General features: G+C 38.2%; 1 protein-coding gene across 1 annotated transcript; it reads right to left on the bottom strand.

Moving 5' to 3' along the window:
• Nucleotides 1-14,417: 14,417 nt before the first annotated feature.
• On the bottom strand, nucleotides 14,418-20,044 carry LOC135714080 (uncharacterized). Its single transcript, XM_065237350.1, has 2 exons — nucleotides 16,176-20,044; nucleotides 14,418-15,477 (listed from the first exon to the last, which is right to left on the bottom strand). Exons 1-2 carry the CDS (start codon nucleotides 20,042-20,044, stop codon nucleotides 14,418-14,420), a joined length of 4,929 nt encoding a protein of 1,642 aa, XP_065093422.1.
• Between the last annotated feature and the right edge of the window lie 1,944 nt (nucleotides 20,045-21,988).

Raw genomic sequence — 21,988 nt, 5'->3', positions numbered from 1 at the left:
TTAACTTTAACATAACTTTAACTTTAACATAACGTTAACTTAACTTAACTTAAATTTAACTTAAACTTAACTATAACTTTAACTTAACTTAACTTTAGCATAACTTTAACTTAACTTTAACTTAACTTTAACTTAACTTTAACTTAACTTTAACTTATCTTTAACTTAACTTTAACTTTAACTTAACTTTAACTTAACTTTAAATTAATTTTAACATAACTATAACATAACTTTAATTTTACTTTAACTTGAACTTAACTTTAACTTAACTTTAACTTAACTTTAACTTAACTTCTACTTAACTTTAACTTAACTTTAACTTAACTTGAACTTAATTTTTACTTAACTTAAACTCAACTTTAACTTAACTTTAACTTGAACTTAACTTTAACTTGAACATAACTTTAACTTAACTTGAACATAACTTGAACATAACTTTAACTTAACTTTAACTTAACTTTAACTTAACTTTAACTTAACTTTAACTTAACTTTAACATAACTATAACATAACTTTAATTTAACTTTAACTTGAACTTAACTTTAACTTAACTTTAACTTAACTTTAACTTAACTTTAACTTAACTTTAACTTAACTTTAACTTAACTTTAACTTAACTTGAACTTAATTTTTACTTAACTTAAACTCAACTTTAACTTAACTTTAACTTAACTTTAACTTAACTTTAACATAACTTTAACTTAACTTGGACTTAACTTTAACTTGAACTTTAACTTGAACTTAACTTTAACTTAACTTTAACTTAACTTTAACTTAACTTTAACTTAACTTTAACTTAACTTCAACTTAACTTTAACTTAATTTTAACTTAACTTTAACTTAACTTTAACTTAACTTTAACATAACTTTAACTCAACTTGAACTTAACTTTAACTTGAACTTTAACTTGAACTTAACTTTAACTTAACTTTAACTGAACTTAACTTTAACTTAACTTTAACTTAACTTGAACTTAACTTTAACTTGAACTTAACTTTAACTGAACTTAACTTTAACTTAAACTTAACTTAACTTTAACTGAACTTTAACTTAACTTTAACTTAACTTTAACTTAACTTTAACTTAACTTTAACTTAACTTTAACTTAACTTTAACTTAACTTTAACTTAACTTTAACTTAACTTTAACTTAACTTTAACTTAACTTTAACTTAACTTTAACTTAACTTTAACTTAACTTTAACTTAACTTTAACTTAACTTGAACTTAATTTTTACTTAACTTAAACTCAACTTTAACTTAACTTTAACTTGAACTTAACTTTAACTTGAACATAACTTTAACTTAACTTGAACATAACTTGAACATAACTTTAACTTAACTTTAACTTAACTTTAACATAACTATAACATAACTTTAATTTAACTTTAACTTGAACTTAACTTTAACTTAACTTTAACTTAACTTTAACTTAACTTTAACTTAACTTTAACTTAACTTTAACTTAACTTGAACTTAATTTTTACTTAACTTAAACTCAACTTTAACTTAACTTTAACTTAACTTTAACTTAACTTTAACATAACTTTAACTTAACTTGGACTTAACTTTAACTTGAACTTTAACTTGAACTTAACTTTAACTTAACTTTAACTTAACTTTAACTTAACTTTAACTTAACTTTAACTTAACTTCAACTTAACTTTAACTTAATTTTAACTTAACTTTAACTTAACTTTAACTTAACTTTAACATAACTTTAACTCAACTTGAACTTAACTTTAACTTGAACTTTAACTTGAACTTAACTTTAACTTAACTTTAACTGAACTTAACTTTAACTTAACTTTAACTTAACTTGAACTTAACTTTAACTTGAACTTAACTTTAACTGAACTTAACTTTAACTTAAACTTAACTTAACTTTAACTGAACTTTAACTTAACTTTAACTTAACTTTAACTTAACTTTAACTTAACTTTAACTTAACTTTAACTTAACTTTAACTTAACTTTAACTTAACTTTAACTTAACTTTAACTTAACTTTAACTTAATTTTAATAACCTTAATTTAATTAATTAACATAACTTAAATTTTGACATAACTTTAACCTAACATTAACTTAACTTTAACTTAACTTTAAATTTTAACTTAAATTTAAGATAACTTTAGCATTAACATAACTTTAACTTAAACCGAACATTAACTTAACATATCTTTAACTTAACGTAATTTTAACTTGATTTTAACATAACTTTATCCTAAAATTAACTGAGCTTTAACTTAACTTAAGCATCAACTTTAACATAACGTTAACTTAACTTAAATTTAACTTAAACTTAACTTAACTTTAACGTAACTTTAACTTAACTTTAACTTACCTATAGCATAACTTTAACTTAACTTTACTTGAACATAATTTTAGCAAAACTTCAACTTAAATTGAAACAAATTCACTATAAATTTAATTTATTTTTAGCATAGCTTTAACTTTAACATAACTTTGAATTTAAATTAATTTTAACTTAACATAACCATAACTTTAACGTTACTTGAACTTTAACATAAATTTAATTTAAATTTAACTTTAACATAACTTATACATCAATTTGAATAAACTTCACCTTAACATAATTTTAACTTACCATTAACTTAACCTTAACTTAACTTTAACTTAACGATGCATCAATAAGGATGCTCAACTCAGCCGGATTCCTCCAGCGAATCAATTTTGGAAAACAATAAATTACATCAAAATTGATCCGCCGGAGGAATCCGGATGAATTAAACATCCTTATTGATGCGTTGCATCAGTAAGAATGTTTAACTCAGCCGGATTCCTCCAGCGAATCAATTTTTAATAATAATTACACTTCGATTCCTTCCAGTGTCGTAAATGCCCTGATCATCCAAAGCCCACAGTTCGAACGTTTCCGGGGCCTCTTCCAAATACAACTCCCGAGTCGTTGTCAACACTCCCAACTGGTCAATCATATCCAAAATAACATCGCACCTAAGCACTTCCCCCGTCACCAAATCCTCCGCCAGCATAATCGCCGTATTCCTGCGCCTTTCCTTATTGATCACGGTGACCACCACCCGGTAGGAGCAGTCATCATTCGTTTCATCGTATGCGGGTTTAATCTGAATCAGATCCAACAGGGAAGAAGTCCATTTGAAGCAGCCTTTCTCCACCACTTCGAGGGTAAAGTTGACCGAAATGTGATCGAAGATTGGCAGCAGAACGCGTGGGTAATTCAGCTTCGTTGCCGTTCCCGTGGAAGCCAGCGCCAGTAGCGCTAGCAAGAGGGAGGAAAATCGCATTTTCCTCGTCGGTTACCGTCGATAGTGCTCACCGATTGCAGACAGGCAGCGTGATTTGCAGCACTTTATTTCGGAAAATAAAAATTCACGTACTGTCAAGAAGATAAAATTTGTTGAAATAATTACAACTGTTCAGTACTTACCATCAACTTTGCCATCGGAGGCCAATTTTGCGACGCGGATGATAAAAAAAAACGCGTCTATACACGCACGATATGAAAAAACGACTGACCACGTAATCAGTCGCCGCGAAAAAAATCACAAAAAAATTGCTAAGTTCCATCCGCCATTTGGTCGCCCGGCGGATGAAATTACTCTAGCGGGACGAGTCGCCTTTCGTCCGGATCCCGGAGCGCCATTTGGTAGCCCGGCGGATGAAATTACTCTAGCGGGGCGAGTCGCCCTTCGTCCGCATCCCGGACAAAGGGCGAACGATCAGTCTTCAAGTCGCTCAATGTCAAATGACGTCACTTTTTCGCCGGCAATTCGTGTGGGATGACTCGGGTCGAATGCTCCCCAGAAGGAAAAATGTTAGCGTTAGACCAACGTTAGACGTGACCATGCTGATCGATCTGCATGACTCCGGTCGAATTATGCTCGGGCTACATGACTCGAGTCGGCTTTAGCTCGATACGAGTGTTTTCGCAGCTATCGTTTTCGTTGACGATGACTCAGTAACACTTTACTAGAAACCCATCTGGGGATTTTACTCTTTACTCCTATGGTAAATTCCCATAAGCAAACGTGTTCAAAATGTTCGATGTTACTTAAGTTAGGAAGGAGATGCCGTTTGTCTTAAGTAACATTATTTTTTAATTCTTTATTATAGTCTTAAGTAACAGCGCAGAGCAACCCGTGAAAAGTGTACGTTTCGTTTTGCTTTCTCATTATTAGCCTGGTACGCAGCTGAAAAGAAAACGGAAAAGTAATTTTTGAGGATTTTTCCCAAAAGAAAATTTGACAGCTATAGTCTGCTAAATTTTGAGATTATAGGGAGATGTGGTCAAATTGTAAAATCAACACTTATTAGTGTTTATGTTGTTTAAATGCATCCAAAACATCAGTTTTGCAATAAACGCCAACATTACCTAACGGAATAATTGATCAGACCATTATTCCGCAAGGGAAGTGAAATTGCATTCAGAATGCGCCACCTTCATGTCGATCACGATACTAATGTAATCGATCTTTCCTTTACCGATTTCTTTTGAACTGCGTACTGGGTCAAGAAATGCTAAAGGAAAATAATTTCTTTAGCATTCCGTGTCCTATCCCGTAGCACGTAAAAAAGTCATTACTTTTCAGCTGCGTACCAGGCTATTAAAGTGAATAAATTGAACTGTTTGTTGCTAAGATGATTTCGGTGGTCCTAAAAAGATGAATGGGTTGCACGTAAGGAGACGTGTGTGATAATTCTCCCGAATATTCTGGTAAATACACTTTGACTTAAGTAGCATTAGGGGGCCACCAAACTACGTATAATAACTTTTGACTCAAAAACCAGTATTTTTAGCATGAAAGCTAGCGATCTGCTTTTCGGGGAATGTGCATCAGTTGCTTCCTCGGTTGATTTTACCGTCGTAGCACTAACATTTTGGTTTAGGCTGGGATTAGTCTTGTTTTTTCTTTAATGTTGCTAATGTAATGATTGTGAACTGGACGAAACATGTAAATCTCATTACGTTTCTTAGACGATTGGTCTATCTAGGGGACGTAATAAAATTTGCATCTTTGTTCTGGTTGGATGTTGAATCCACTTTCATGCCAATCCCAGCCTAATCAAAATTTTACTGCTACAGCCTGGTACGCAGCTGAAAAGAAAACGGAAAAGTAATTTTTGAGGATTTTTCCCAAAAGAAAATTTGACAGCTATAGTCTGCTAAATTTTGAGATTATAGCGAGATGTCGTCAAATTGTAAAATTTACACTTATTAGTGTTTATGTTGTTTAAATTTTTTCCTAAACATCAGTTCAAGAGCAAATTTTCATTACGTCGAATGTAACAAAGGTAAACAAAGTCGAGCTATCAGTGTCAATCGATTCTCCTGCTATTACACTATATACTGTCCGAATATAGGATCAAATACCATTTTTAAATTTATTTACCAGTCAAATTGCTTTTCGACGTAATCACCTTCCGATCAAAATAGTTTTCGATGTTACTTAAGTCACCCAATTTCTATGGAGATGCCGCTTGACTTAAGTAACAGTGCTGAGAAACCCGTGAAAAGTGTACTTTCGTCGTTTCGCTTTCTCAATATACCGAATAAATCGAACTGTTTGTTGCTAAGATGATTTCGGTGGTCCTAAAATGATGAATGGGCTGCACGTAAGGAGACGTAATTGATAATTCTCCCGAATATCCTGGTAAATACACTTTGACTTAAGTAACAATAGGGGCCACCAAACGACGTATAATAACTTTTGACTCAAAAACCAGTATTTTTTAGCATGAAAGCTAGCGATTTGCATTTGTATGATTAAAACCCTGCTAAATATGTTAAACATTGCTATCACTATGAGATTATATGTGTTTACTTGGAAATAGGAATAACTTCTCGGTCATCAAAACAAAACCTTATTTTTCTCGGATTGGTGCGAATGTTACTTACGACATAATGAAAATTTGCTCTTGAGTTTTGCAATAAACGCCAACATTACCTAACGGAATAATTGATCAGACCATTATTCCGCAAGGAAAGTGAAATTGCATTCAGAATGCGCCACCTTCATGTCGATCACGATACTAATGTAATCGATCTTTCCTTTACCGATTTCTTTTGAACTGCGTACTGGGTCAAGAAATGCTGAGGAAAAGTAATTTCTTTTGCATTCCGTGTCCTATCCGGTAGCACATAAAAACGTCATTACTTTTCATCTGCGTACCAGGCTTACCGCGGTAAAGGAAAACAACCGAGTAAACAACCCATGAGCTGTCAGACCACTTAGTAGAACAGGAGTTTTCCCTAATCAAAATAACACATCTTAGTCCGTAACAAGTTTTACACAATGTTTTTAGTCACAAGACTCTGGTTGCCCACCGAGGATGATATTGAAAAAAAAAAAAGAAAATATGGGTAGGTCTTATATATGATTTCTAATCTTCTATTCGTTGTTCTCAAGTTTGAAGGGCCAGTTGTCCCACAGCTGTCTACAGCAGCAGTCGATTTTTTATTTCGTTGTGAACCACACGATAGCCTGTTTTCGAGACTCGCTATTATATAGTTGCTCTTTGTTCGTTGCTAGCAGTTCGGTGCCTTTTGTTGCTACGGTGCAAGATGTGTGAAGTAAAAAACACCATCAAGTTTAGCTTCAGCCATTGTGATGCCAAACCAAACATCGGAGAGATAGTAAATTTCGCCAAAGCACTCGACGCGGATCCGGCTGAAATGGAAGCTGTTTATCGCATTGGTGAGGAAAGGGGAGTCTTCATGAAGTTCAAATCAGAGGAAGCGATGCTCCATGCTCTGACATTCAATTCGGAGGATTTAATCTTCCATTATGCGAATGGAACGACGGCAAAGGTACGCATGTCGCATGCTGGTGAATTCATTCAGTATGTGCGTGTGTATGACTTGCCACCAGAGGTACCCGACAACGAGCTGGATGAAGTGCTGGGGAAATATGGGAAAATTAAACGCATCATCCGGGAGAAATTTCCAACTGATCTGTGTTTTGAGGTATATACAGGGATACGCGGTGTATATATGGATGTGAAGAAGGAAATCCCCACGTCATTACATTTCTTCAATCGCAAAGGAAATATTTTTTATGATGGCAACAAAGATAAATGTTTTCTGTGCAAGGCGGACGGACACCGGAAGCTTTCCTGCCCCAAGCGGAAGGCTCGGAAGGAACCGGAGAAGCAACTGAAGGAAAAAGGAAAGCAAAGCGAAAGAAAACAAAACAGCAGCAGTACGTATGCTGGTGTAGTGGTGGAAGGTGCGTCGTTTGTCATTAGCGATCAGGAAACGGATACGGGGTTGGAGATGTTGAATGCAGATAACGAAATGGACGTGACTACCCCGACGACCGACGAGAGAAGCGGAGAGCATGCAACGGGAAACGATGTCCAGAAACAGCAGCAGCGATCACGATTCGGGTTCAATGAAAATGAGGAATCGCTCTGTCGCGGCTTCGATCGCCACCCAGAAAAATCATATGATAAAATATATTTGTACATATTTTTTTTTTGTATTTTGAGTACCGTAATTGGTATTCTATGTTACTCGGCTCCGCTAAGTTATTTTTATAACATTTGAGCCTGCCAAATAAACGAAATGAAAAAAAAAAAAAAAGTTTGAAGTAGTTAAGATTAGGATTCTGATGCATGGTCAATAAAGGTGTCACTGCTTGATTTTGTCCCCAAGGATTCTGATTTTGCTTCCCTAATAAAATTTGTATGGTTATTGTGATTAATGACGCACACTGGGGCAGATCAGTGATTTTCTCGGAAAAAATTAATAACTTTTGAAAAAACCATCCAATCAGAATACTGTCTTTGGTAAAGTTGTTTGTATTAGTTAAGCGCTTCTTCTGAATAAATTGATTAGTTCGCAACTTGGTCGTAGAGATGGCGCGTGAATCTAACTTTTGAATAAAGCATCCTAGACGTATGGTGTTTTAAACAAAGTTTTTTATCTATTAAAATAAAGGAAAGTTGAAGAAGACATAAAACTTCCATAACCTTTAGTTTCGGAGATATAGGGTACATTGAAAAATATGATGCCAAAATTCTTATTTGTTAACTTTTTTGTATTTTTTCATATGTTTGCTCTGGTTTCTGCATTTATTTCAACGAAAACAAACTAGGTGCGAATTTTTATTGAACTATTTGTGGAATTTATAGTGGTTTTAGTGAAATATTCTCGAAAAACATGATATTTTGCCTCTATTTTAGGTGGGTGGGATTCTCGAACGGGCAGCTAAGGGCAGCTGGGCTTTGTCTCTTTTGTTAGCTTCTGTCATCATCTAACATATACCAGAAAACTGAAGACATGATATTGGATGATTTTTTTAAATTTCACTTTATATATACCGATAAAAATATCCTTTACATTGAAATGAACTGTTTCACAAAATGGATAACATTATATAAATTTTTGACATGTCACCATTTTTAAATGCTGTGCTGAATTTTGAGATTGTTTACTTATTATGAGCTGCCAGCGAACCAGGGGCCTGACTGGTGGCCATGTTTTTGATGCTATCATCTGCTTTTGTCTCTCTGCTTACTACACGATTATCCGTCCCTTTCCACCATGTATACGTCAGCTCAATCAGCTGCATTACCCAGGTAAAGTTGTATATGTGACATCATCGTCCAAGCTGTGTGCTGCTGTGCCAACGTGATCGTGTACAACGTACAATTATCGATTACTTTTTCGAAGAGGCGTATCAGCTTTTGTAAACAATGCATTTGATCGTCTGTTTGGTGTAACTGGTGCTCATCCACGCATACTAACACCACTATCATGCAGGAAAAAAATTCCCCTATCTGATGGTACACTCAGAATAATTTTCACGTCAATGCTACGTGAAAACATACGTAGTCGGCTCCGTAAAGCTAACGCGATTGAGCCTTACAAATAAACGAACTAGATTAAAAAAAACATACGTAGATTTTTTCCATCGTACTTTTCACATAAGAGCTATGTGATTCTCATGTAGGGGCACTCATTTTATGAAACATGACCGCCATAGGATTATCACATAGAAGTTACGTGATTTGATCCTTAGCATTCGTTGGAGGATTCTAGTATCAATATTTGGCACTTTTTATACAAATATTTCTTTAATGTGTAAAAAAATCTTCACGGTATTAATAGTAATAATAAAAATATTCCTTCGATTTATTACAATTTACTAAATAAACCACATCAGCATTTTTTTATATTCGAAACGCAGCACAAATCTGGACGATCATGGTGATGGGCCTAGATGTTTTTTTCCGTTGATGAAGAAACTGCTGGATAGCTTGACATCATTCTGTTGAGTACGATAAAACAGTCAGTTTGTGTTTGTCAAAGAGAAACAAATAATCCATAATTTTATACTTACATCTTGCCACATTCTTTAAAAAAATACCGAAGCCCATTATTATGCTGACATGATTTGCACCGCTCTGAGTGTACGTACCACTCTTTTGTTTACATGTGGACATCTCATAAGTTTTACGTGAAACGCACATAGACTCAGTATTATGTGAAAATCACGTACATTTCTTTGATTATGTAGGTGTGTTACACAGGAACTCCCTGTGAAATTCAAGGGACATTACGTACATTCTACGTGAGCCACGTAAAACTGAGAGGAGAGGAAAAAGTGAGAACTTACGTGTTTTTCACGTAGCTTCAACGTGTAGATTATTTTGAGTGTAGTGTTAGTATGCGTGAGCAAGCTACCAGTTACGCCAAACCGACGATCAAATGCATTGTTTACAAAAGCTGATACGTCTCTTCGAAAAAGTAGTCGAGAATTATTCATGTGCGTCAATGTTTCAGTAGTTGGTATCCATAAGCGTGAATTTTTTTCTCGTCTCAGTTCAGTGATCAATTCCCAGTGTTGCGCAATAATCCACAAAGTTGCTATAATGGATTCACCTTCAATGTAAATGTAAATGTTGTAAATGTAAATTAACAACTGTATCAAAACCAAATCAGGTAACTACTTCGTCTAATTGTAGGCATGAGTAAATATAAATAATATAAATAATTAAATATAAACATAAATACAAATAATAATAAAAAATATAAATATATAAATAATTATATATAAATATAAATACAAGTCGTACTACAGGGTAATATGCCGAGGGTGGGTATATCACAAAAACCACGCAGGAACGATAATCGATGGAGCTAGGGAATAATGGGGTAAATTCTACACAGTATTTTGAAGGAGCCAACTCTAATCAGGTAATAGTAGCAATTAATAATCAAACAACCATAAAAAAGGTAAAAATGAATTAATTTATTTTAAATACAGTAATGACCCGAGTTTGTCAGCCCCTCCGCGCTTCAGACATTTTTCTTTCAATAATTTCACATAACCATAATTCTAAATTTTTCTCATTCATCGTTAAGAGTGATATTTAAAGTATACTTTGGTGCACCTATTAATAAGATTACTGAAAAAGGGCATGGGTTTTGTAGAACATTGGAAAACCTTTTCAAAAAAGGGGGCAAGACTAGAAGGTTCCGAAAAAAACGTGCTCAACTTTTTATCTGTCAAACTTTCATAGCGAATCAAAACAAACATAGTGTACTACTAGAATTTCTACTAGAATGGGGTGCGCTTGTAGATGTACTTGGAACCAATAGGCTAGTCAAGTAGTGAGCTAATTTAAAATCGTTAGTTTCCGGTTCCTTAAGTGGCTTGATTTTCAACGCTTGTTGTATAGAGACTTGTGCGTCTGATTGCAAAACTGTGAACTGAAAAGTCTAAGGAAATTAATTGGGCTTTTCGTTAAAAATATTTTCAAGATTGGACACTCACGAATAACATCTCAAAATGGTGAAAATTGCTCAAATTATGCGATAAGTGAATTTTAACCTACGAGCACAGACAAACAGACATAACACATTGAATATTTCTCACTGTAAAACATCGTCGCTAAAACATTACCGCCATCTATTGAGTACACTGTGGTGGGTAGGGTTGCTTCCACTCACTTGTTATAAAAACATTATTTTCTGAATTTTGAAATCATTAGATGTTATAATGATATTTTGTACTTGTTAGATACAAAAAGATGTTAAAAGGCAAGTGTTCGACTCATAAAACCTGTCCATTTCGCTACCAGAGTGTTACAATCAGCGATCTTATGATTCGTGAGCGTTCACTCAGAGTGAGCACTCGCGAGTCGTAAAATCGCTAATTGTGACTATCTGAAAGCGAATTTGACAGGTTGCATGTGTCAAACACTTGCCTTTCAACCTCTTCTTGTATCTAACAAGTACAAAATATCATTATAACATCTAATGATTTCCAAATTCAGAAAATTATTTTGACGTAGGACTACGTCTTTGATTTCTATATGGGGGTACACTTTGTGAAAACCTAAAATGGAACATGTAACAAATTAAGAAAGATTTTGAACGTTAATAACTCAGCTGCCCCTGGTCCAATTTCAATAGTTTTATCACCAATCGATTAGAAACATGGCTACGCATCGATAGAAATGCTTCCAAATGATGATTTTTAACAAGAAACTATTGAAAAACTGGTAAATGTCCAGCATTGTCCAAAAGCGTCGAATTACCTAACAAATCCACCAATTACCTACATGCATATGCTGCTTCCCCAGCACAGTCGTCAGAGAGTAGTAAGTAGACGAAACAAGTCGAAGTGGCATTTGCCTCCGATCCTCGGGCGCGTGCAAATAGGGAGGATGGAATTGCGTAATATTTAGCACACTCATCGCCATACTCAGAACCACACGCTCTCAACGACCACACCACTGTGTGGTGGTGTTCGGTCGTCGAAATTAGTAGCAGCAGTAGCAGTGCTTTCGGCGTATGGCGTTGAAAATTGTTCTCCAGTAACAACCCAAGTCTGCCTGCAAGCAGCGAGCTGCAGAGCCCACATAAGCAACCATCAAAGGAGGAAGAAGCTGCACCGCTATGCTATGGATCGGAATCAGTAGCTCTTCGTGAGTCACTGCGGGTCGGTCATCTATGCCAAGCGTGTCACCCTTGCTCCAAACGACATACAGCTCGACAGCATCATCCGTGTTGAACACCCAGCTCAGAATTACTCAACCATCACTACAACATGGTCCTTTTCAGGGCCACCAAAAATCTCTTAAAGAGTATTATTTGCACATTGGTCAAGGTCATCAGTTCCCGCAAGCAGCTAGCTATCAAGGCTCAAGCTGTCTATAGAAGGTGTGGAATTGTAGGCCTTAATATTTTGGTGCAATTAGTTTTTCCTCGGCTTTCATTCCGCACGATTCGTTTCTTTCGTTTAATCAATCACCCTTGTAGTGACTTCAAAAAGATTGTTTCAATCGGCGCTTACATATGAAATTTGATGTGGATTATAGAATTTTTTGTATGGTACCAAAATTTATGAATGGTTTGCTACTAAATGTTGAGATAATTTATTGATTATTGAATTATTACACTGTATACAATGGAAAAGCAGCCTGTTTGTGAGTTTTTGCCTGTTTTCATGTAAGGAGTTATCATAAAAAACAAATCGCCAGCTGGTATTTCCCAGCGACTTTACAAATAAATAAAATCAAACAAAATCATCATGCAGAACTAGCTAGGATTTGTTTTACTTCAGATTTCACAAAATTGCTTTCGAGTGTTAAGACATCGTCTCCCGCAAAGTTTACATTTTTCCCTCTACCAACACATACAACACAGGGCTAGATAGATCTCCACAGGATCTATAGAATCCACGCAATTTCAAAAAACCAAAATGCACAGCATTACGAAAAGAGGTCAGGTTTCGACCAATAGCAGATAGATTTTAATTCTAAACAAGCCAAACGATTGGAAATTTATCTACCAATCTGCTAAAATGAACACTTAGTTAATTTTCAATAGCTCACTATTGAAAAATACCAAATGTCCAACTGTTGCAATGGTGATCAAAATTATCACCGAATGTCTGAAAACAGCGCATTCTCTAACACAGACTTAAAAATCGAATTCGATGCGGTCCCACTGAACGGTGCTCATTCAATCACCGTAAGTGGTGTCCAGTCCAGTGCTTTCAACAACAACAACAACGAAAGGCTGCCTGCAAGTAGCGAGCGCAGAGCTCATATGAGCAACCATAGAGAAGGAGGAAGAAGTCCCACCGCTAGACTAGGATCGGAATCAGTAGCTCGTCGTGCTCTGCTCAGCATTACTCAACCATCACTACAAAACAGTCCTTTTCAGGACCACCATAAATTTGTTAAGAGTATTATGTGGACATTTGTCAAGGTCATCAGTTCCCGCAAGCAGCTCAACCTGGTTTCTATAGAAGGTGTGGAATTGTAGGCCCGAATGTATTGGTAAGATTAATCAACGTCCGACCATTTTCCAGAACACGCTGGTAGGTAGTGTTAAAAATCCATATAGAATTTGAGAGAAGTGGGAATAATTCGCTTTGGGTGTATATTCAGTCCCCAGAAAGAAAATAAAATCAAATTTGTGAGAAAATTAGCTCTCACGAGTTCAATCTCTCGAAGTCCCTCCTTTTTTACATATTCTGCACAAACGATACTTTTCGCCCCGCTCCATTCATATAATTCGGAAGGAAATCCTGTGAGTGGTGAATTGAATACACTTTAATATCAAAATGCACAAAACTTAAAAAATCTTCATCAACTTTCTCTTTGAAATAAATACTACAAATTTGATACGCTTACAAATAAAAAGGGAAAGAGTTAAGATAATTGATGATTGATCAATTAAAAGAACTAAATGTTCACATTTGTTCCGTCCACTAGCGGTCCTACGTCAAGATTCCGTCCGTGCCCTTAGGCACAGACCCTTCTACTTTTTTTTATAGCAGGTGAGTGGAAGCAAGCCTGGGTGGGTAGTACACTGAACAGCTGGCGGTAGTGTGTAAACGTCAAACGCAAGGGAAATAACTATGCGCGCCACAGGTGGCGGTACTGCCAACTACGATACTTTTAAATTGACCGTTAACTGCTTGTTCGATGAGCAACTTGCGAGTGTTATGTGTGTTTGTCTGTGCTATGAGTATCTCGAAAATAACAACTTTGGGCAAATTAAGCACTAAGAGCTTTTGTTGGGGCTCTAATTAAGTCCAACGAAAATTCTGCTGGTTATATTGCCCTGAAAGGCCACATTTATTTGCCCTGAAAGGCTACAATGACTTGCCCTGAAAGGCCACTATTTTGCCCTGGAAGGCACCAAACTTTTCTTTATTTTCCTTATTTAATTATTAATAAAATAATTGATTCGTTCGAACTAAATACTGCGACGGTCGAACTTGTTTTAATCTTCTCGCAGCGCGTATCATCCTGCGTCTCGTACTTCTCTTTCGTTCTCGGAAATGCTTGTTGTCCTTCTCTCTTTCAAGCAAGCATAGCGTTTATCTTGCGTTGCGAGGGGTTAGTCGATGCATCGTAGTAGGCTGTGTTTGTAATGTGTCAAAACTTTTCACTATCGTTCGGACTCGGAAGGAAGCGGACGAACATTCTCCCCGCCGGAAAATTCCAAATTTTCCTCGTCGGTCTTAGCTTTGCAAGCATTTTCCTCAATTGGGAGCGGACAAATCTTGCTGATGGGTCTTCGGAACACGCCTTGAGGTGTCTGCAGATCTACCACTCTGACAGCTCCATCCTTTCCCGGGTAAGTTGTGATAACCCTTCCTATTTTCCAGGATTGCGCTGGCTGATGATCCTCCTTCAAGACAACAATCATGCCTTCACGGATATTCGGTTGCTTGACAATCCATTTTTCACGTACCTGTAGATGGTGCAAATATTCGGACGACCATCTTCTCCAAAAGTGCTGGCGAAGTAATTGAATATATTTCCAGCGGGTCAGCCTGTTAACGGTGATGTCCTCGTATGATGGTTCTGGGATTGCCGTAAGCTCACGTCCGATCAAAAAATGGCCTGGAGTGATCACAGCCAAATCGTTAGGATCACTGGATTGTGTGAATAGCGGACGAGAATTCAATATCGCCTCTATCTGCGTCAGCACTGTCGAAAACTCTTCGAAATTCAACGATGTTGTATGGAGTATCTTCTTCAGGTGAGACTTTACACATTTTACATTGGCTTCCCAAATTCCTCCGAAGTTGGGTGCCCGTGGGGGGATGAACTTCCATTCAATCTCTCTTGGTTGACAGAATTCATCGATGACCTTACTGGTTTGCTGGTCCTTGAAAAGCTTGTAGAGCTCATGAAGCTCGTTGTTTGCTCCGACAAAGTTTAATCCGTTGTCCGAATTCATCTGTTCAGGTATGCCGCGACGACTTACAAACCTATGCATTGCTGCAATGAATGCTGAAGCACTGAGGTCTGAAACTAGCTCTAGGTGCACGGATTTCGTTGCCATGCAAATGAAGACAGCAATATACGCCTTCACCAAGATTGGTTTTCTAATCCCGTGCTTCACAAAGACTGGACCAGCGTAATCCACCCCGGTTTTGGCGAATGGAGTTGCCGGGATGACTCTGCTTTCGGGAAGGTTACCCATCTTCTGATTGACATCTCTGGGATAAGCACGGAAACACGTTACACAACTTCTGGTGATCATCCTGGCTGCCGATCTGCCGTTAAGCACCCAAAACCGTTGACGAATGGCTGCCAAAAGGCCGGATGGCCCGATATGAAGGTTTTCCACATGAATGGTCCTCATTAGAAGCTTCACAACAGAATTCTTCTCCGGAAGTATGAGTTGATGTTGGAATAATCAGGTAATTTAGAGTTTTGAATTCTTCCACCAAGCTTCAACAGCTTAAACTTCTGGTGATCATCCTGGCTGCCGATCTGCCGTTAAGCACCCAAAACCGTTGACGAATGGCTGCCAAAAGGCCGGATGGCCCGATATGAAGGTTTTCCACATGAATGGTCCTCATTAGAAGCTTCACAACAGAATTCTTCTCCGGAAGTATGAGTTGATGTTGGAATAATCAGGTAATTTAGAGTTTTGAATTCTTCCACCAAGCTTCCACAAATTGGGTCTAAATTTCCGATTCTCTTGCAGGGTTCTCCCTGCTTGACACATTCAATCTCTTCGTGTAATTCTGACAGTTGAATTACTCGAACTATCACCTCTAATGAAGCTCGAAATTCAGGAATACTCACCGAGTATCGTTTATTCTGCTTTGCGACAACCTTTTCCTTACAGTTTTTTACAAAACGAAGCACCAATCCAATAACACGCTGAAGTTTTCGGAATGAGCTGTACTTCGTGAAGACTGGAAGTACTTCAATCAACGCCGCTGAACCTTGAGTCACTCTTCGAAGTTCCGGAATCTGATCTTCGGGAAACGGATCTGCTTCGTCCGGATGGATTTCTGCTTCATTCAAAAACACCGGACCGCTCCACCATAGCCTGTTTACTCGTAGCGAATCCGCAAGTTGGCCACGAGACACAACATCTGCCGGATTGGTTGAAGTATGCACGTAATCCCATTTCGCATTCCACTTGTACGCCGATTCGTTGATTTCAGCCACTCTGTTTCGTACGAAGACCTGCAGCGAGGCCGATGATTTCTTGAGCCAGGCAAGTACGATTTGACTATCACTCCACAACAAAATCTTCTGGAACTCTATTTGCAACGCAGGAACCGCCTTGTCCACAAGACGACTCAGGAGCAGCGCAGCGCACAACTCCTTCCGAGGAATAGTCAGCTCCTTCAGTGGTGCCACCTTAGATTTGCTGCACAAAAGCTTAGTGAGTACACCCCGGTCACTGCCAATGCAGCGTACATATAAGCAGGCACCGTAAGCAAGCTTTGAAGCATCTGCAAAACCATGAAGTTCGATAACCTCCGCATTCTGGGATACCACGCCTCTTGGAATTCTCATGGATGATAAGTCTGGCAACGAGCACGCAAACATTTGCCAGGCTCTTAACTGCTCTTCTTTCAACTGCTCATCCCAGCCTAGCTCGCTGGCCCAGAGATCTTGCATGATGAGCTTAGCAAGCACAACGATTGGCGATACTAGGCCCAGTGCATCGTATAGCCTGGCTATCTGCGACAACACGTATCTTTTGGTGATCTTCTCCATTTCTATTTTTTCTGCCTCTGGAACTGCAAACAGGAACTCATCCGTTACAGGGTCCCATAGTATACCCAATGTCTTGATCACTTCACAACCACTGATGTTTTCTAACTCGAACGGTTTTTCCTTCTCTTCCTCAGGAATATTCCTCAAGATCTCTGGAGAATTTGATGACCACTTGTGTATCGGGAATCCACCGGATTCCAACAGCTGCTTCAACTGTACTATTCGATCTGCTGCTTCCGGAATGCTATTTGCACCACTCAAAATATCGTCCACATAAAAATCGTTCTCAACGATTTCTGCAGCCATAGGAAACCGCTCTTTTTCGTCCATTGCAAGCTGCTTCAACGCTCTTGTTGCCTGAAACGGTGCGGATGCCGTTCCGTATGTCACCGTTGTGAGCTCGAACACTTTTAATTGCTTACTTGGATTCGATCTCCAGAACATTCGAAGATACCTAGTGTCTAGAGGATTCATCCAGACTTGCCGGTACATCTTTTTAACATCAGCTTTGAAAACGACTGTATGCTTCCGGAACCGCAAATCGATGGAGAAGAGGTCGCTCTGCACTACAGGACCAACATGAAGAACATCATTAAGCGACCTTCCCGATAACGATTTTGCTGAAGCATCGAACACGACCCTCAATTTTGTGCTGGAACTTGAGGGTCTCAAGACAGCGTGGTGGGGCAGGTAGTATGTTTGCAAATTTGGTGGATCCGTTGACTCATTGATCTCCTTACAGTGTCCCAAGCTTTGGTACTCATTCATGAATGCCTCGTATTGATGCCGAAGGTCCGTACAACGACTTAAACGTTTCTCCAACATCATAAACCGCTTAACGGCCATTGCTCTGGAATCACCTAGTTCGTTGACATTATCCTTGAAAGGAAGTGACACAATGTACTTGCCATTCCTATCACGACGATGGGTCTCCTGGAAATGTCGTTCACAAAAGTCTTCGCTTGCGGCTTCATCCCGGTCTGAGACATCTTCAATTTCCCAAAATTTCTGGATCAACGTCTCCAACGACGGTGACACGATAGCGGCATTCGAATGCACGACCACTGTTTCTGGTTCTTCTCCGTTGCTGTTAATTTCTCCTGTTACGATCCAACCAAGCCTGGAATTGTGAAGCTCAGGAAGATTTTCAGCTAACTTCAACGTTCCTGGAACCAGTAGCTGCCAGAACAATCCACAACCGATAAGCAAATCGATATCATCTGGCCGGTGAAACTCTGGATCAGCTAGATCAAAATTCGCAGGGATCCCCCATGACGATGTGTTGATGTTCGTCAACGGAATCATTCCTGTAATTCTGTCCAGCACCAAGCAGTTGATTTTTGCAGAGAAATCCGAAATCCTGGACGTAAACTCAACCGCCATCCGCTTGTTTCCGGTAGACTTGGTACCATTGATTCCAGTAACGGTTACGTGAGTTGGTGATGATGGCAGATCAAGTAACTTGGCCATCCTGGTCGATAACATGTGTGACATAGAGCCTGGATCAATAAATGCTCGACATTTTTGAACTTTGTGGTTTTTATCCATCACATGTACTACTGCTGTCATAAGCAGCACCTGACTGGGCGAATGAGGCATGCTATACGAACAAATGGTAGACTTATCGGAATCCTTTTCCTCTGCTGATGGTAAACGTCGTGGCTTGCTGCTTCCTGATTCCGCATCTTCTTGCTGCTCCGATTGCTGCGCCTTGTTCCGGTTACTTGATCCTTTCTGTGCATCTTCCAGGTGTAGAAGAGTATTGTGTTTTAACTTGCACACCATGCACGTCTTCTTTGATTGACACTCTGCCAGCCTATGGCCTTTACGAAAGCAGTTGAAGCAAACCCTCATGTTCTTGGCTCTAGCTATACGCTCGCTTGTACTCAACGCACGGAACTCTTCACAACGGAACGTCTGATGTACCTTGTTGCATAGCTGACATGAATACCCGTTGGTATTGTCGGTGGTTGCTACTAAAGTTTTCGTAACACTTTTAGTTGGTGCTGACTTCACGTTCACCTTCGCTTTTGGGTTGACTGACGATTCTGGAGCCTCGCATCGTTCCATAATTTGACAACGTTTCCTCAGAAAATCTATTGTCTCGTTGTACGTTGGCAGCTCTCCATACTCCAATGTAGCTTCCCATAACTTCTTTGTTTCAGGATCCAAGGCATCGGACAGGTGGAGAATAACCATTAAATGGGAAACTCCTTCGCAGTGTTGTCCCATGAACTCCAGGTGGTCGACGTGCCGTGTACATTCCTCGACTAATTCACGAAGCTCGGTAGAGGACTCCTTTGTCATCCTTTTCATCTTGCTCAATCCTCGTAGGTGCGTTTCTATAATGTTGCGCTTGTTTTCGAAGCGATCCTCTAGTATTTTCCATGCCCGCTGGTAGTTGTTGTCGTTTATGGTTTTGATGTCGATAACCCCAGCTGCAGCTCCTACCAAGGACTTTTCCAAGTGATAGAGCTTAACAGCATCTGAATCACTGGAATTTTTCATTAAGTCCAAGAACATGGACTTGAATTTGGGCCAATTCTCATATTTTCCGTCAAATGTAGGCAGGGGTACTTTCAAGCTCTGTTGTTGAACGACGACTCTCTCTGATGCTCCAGCACGAACAGATGATCCGGGTGGTGGCAATGACAGACAATTTACGATCGTTTGGAGCATCACCAATGTGTCCGTGTACAGCTCTTCAAATTCTTCATATTTTATTTCTTGAGATTTCCTACCTTTTTTGTTGACGTTGTCCAGTACCTGACTGTGGTACAGCAAGTACTCGTCGTAGTGCTTAGCCAGGTTGCTCTTCATTACTTGCGCCCTTGGTAAGTTAATATTACGCCGTTCCATTCGCAAGGTGCTTCGGAGTCTTGTCACTTTCGCTTTCACTTGCCCACGCTTGTAGATAAGCAAGCTTAGCTCGTCTTCCTCTTCTTCTTCTTCAATTTCTTCTTCACTCACTTCTTCATTTTCTTCTTCGTTTTCTTTCTGCACGTCGGCCGGTTTTTGTGGCGGAGTATGTATGAGCGACATTGTTCACTACTCGGTGCACTATCACTTGCTCAAACAAACTCTCTATTCCACCTTTCACTGTTCCGAAACACCTTTCGGATGATTTTATAAGCTTTCTCGCAAAACGTGGCAATTATCCACTTTTCTTCGGTATCCGGTGTTGAAGGACCATATGTTGGGGCTCTAATTAAGTCCAACGAAAATTCTGCTGGTTATATTGCCCTGAAAGGCCACATTTATTTGCCCTGAAAGGCTACAATGACTTGCCCTGAAAGGCCACTATTTTGCCCTGGAAGGCACCAAACTTTTCTTTATTTTCCTTATTTAATAACAAAAATAATTGATTCGTTCGAACTAAATACTGCGACGGTCGAACTTGTTCTAATCTTCTCGCAGCGCGTATCATCCTGCGTCTCGTACTTCTCTTTCGTTCTCGGAAATGCTTGTTGTCCTTCTCTCTTTCAAGCAAGCATAGCGTTTATCTTGCGTTGCGAGGGGTTAGTCGATGCATCGTAGTAGGCTGTGTTTGTAATGTGTCAAAACTTTTCACTATCGTTCGGACTCGGAAGGAAGCGGACGAACAGCTTTTATGTTGTAAAATTAATGTGTTTTAATAATAACACCATTTAAAAGATATTCGATAACTGTAGGTAGTATTTTGAAAAATAGTACCTTTTTCAATAATTCATAACTTTTTTGTTTATGAATTGCCCGGCAAATTCACATTGTCGGTAGGTATCTCTTAATCTTAACTACAATATAAGTATAAAAAAATAACTTAAAAAAATATACAGTTTGAATATTTTTTTTTATTGTTTTGATTTTTTTTTTGTAAATAATAAAATAATATTTTACAATGTATATTTTTTATTTAAAGGCACAATATTGTCCGCAACCTTGCGCAAGACACCATCTCGATCAAACAAATCGTTCGCGAGGTATATGTTTTTCTATCCAGCATTTTGCGAGCGCTATGGCCGCCACAATCTGGCTGAGTTTTTGGTAGGGAACATATGATTTGACGTTTGGGTTGTGTCGTTTGACGTGTACACGTCAAACGACACAAGCCAAACTTCAAATCTTATGTTCCCTACCAAAAACTCAGCCAGATTGTGGCGGCCATAAGCGATCGTAAAATACTGGATTGATGCGTATCATTTTTGCATAATCCCTTGTCAAATGCTAGTCGTGTACAAAACTAGGGAACCAAATATGTAAAATGACATGTTGGACAATAATAAACAACTGTGCAAAATAACAAGTAATTCTAAAAACATCGATCCGAAACGATTTGCGAATCTGAGTGGAACTACTGTCCTAGCGAACTCGCTTTTGCCACTTTCATTCGTAGGACGAAGGAAATCCAATGATGTTTCAATGCGTTTGGACGGAATTGAAACTCGTAGGACGAATTTGGAATCAAAAAGCAGCGTTAGATTTTTAATAATATCTCAACACTGTGTGGCTCTTTATCACATTCAACGGTACTTATCGAAAGGGTAATAAATTTAAAAGTCATCTTTGATAGAAACATTGAATTTATTGTTACGTTATATATTTATATATAACGTAGTATTACCAGTACTGACCATATGACTAGGGAAAAGTTGAAAATCTTACTTTTATCTTAATAAATCAACTTTTTTGTATAACCGTTGCATTGTTTTAATATTACTGGTGAGTTTTCTAAAGATCGGTACTTGATTAGCTGGCGTATATAAGAAGCAGAACTTTGACTATCATTGGTCCCTTTACGATGTCAATGTCATTTGTGCACTGACATTGAGGCGAATAATATTGATATTCTAACTATGTGAACTGATACTGACATCAGGTGGCTAGGGAAATTCAGCATTTTGTAGGTATTTTGATATAGATGTTTTACAGCACTGCATATTACACAACCGGCGGAATGATCTCTGTGCAGCTGTTTGGATGTAATATTCAACAACTTTTTTCTGTGTA

Source organism: Ochlerotatus camptorhynchus, unplaced genomic scaffold, assembly GCF_037179485.1.
Source record: "Ochlerotatus camptorhynchus isolate MF236.1 unplaced genomic scaffold, CSIRO-AGI_Acam_v1.1 ptg000606l, whole genome shotgun sequence".
NCBI lineage: Eukaryota > Metazoa > Arthropoda > Insecta > Diptera > Culicidae > Ochlerotatus > Ochlerotatus camptorhynchus.
The sequence above is the reverse complement of the archived record's forward strand: the minus strand, read 5'-3'. Positions and strand labels throughout refer to the sequence as shown.

Bases quoted from the DNA above. Each gene is read 5' to 3' on its own strand.
- LOC135714080 (XM_065237350.1), bottom strand. From the start codon at position 20,044: ATGTCGCTCATACATACTCCGCCACAAAAACCGGCCGACGTGCAGAAA. The intron at 15,478-16,175 runs GTACAGCTCATT...TGCTTATCCCAG, and splicing joins GTACTTCCAGTCTTCACGAA to AGATGTCAATCAGAAGATGG.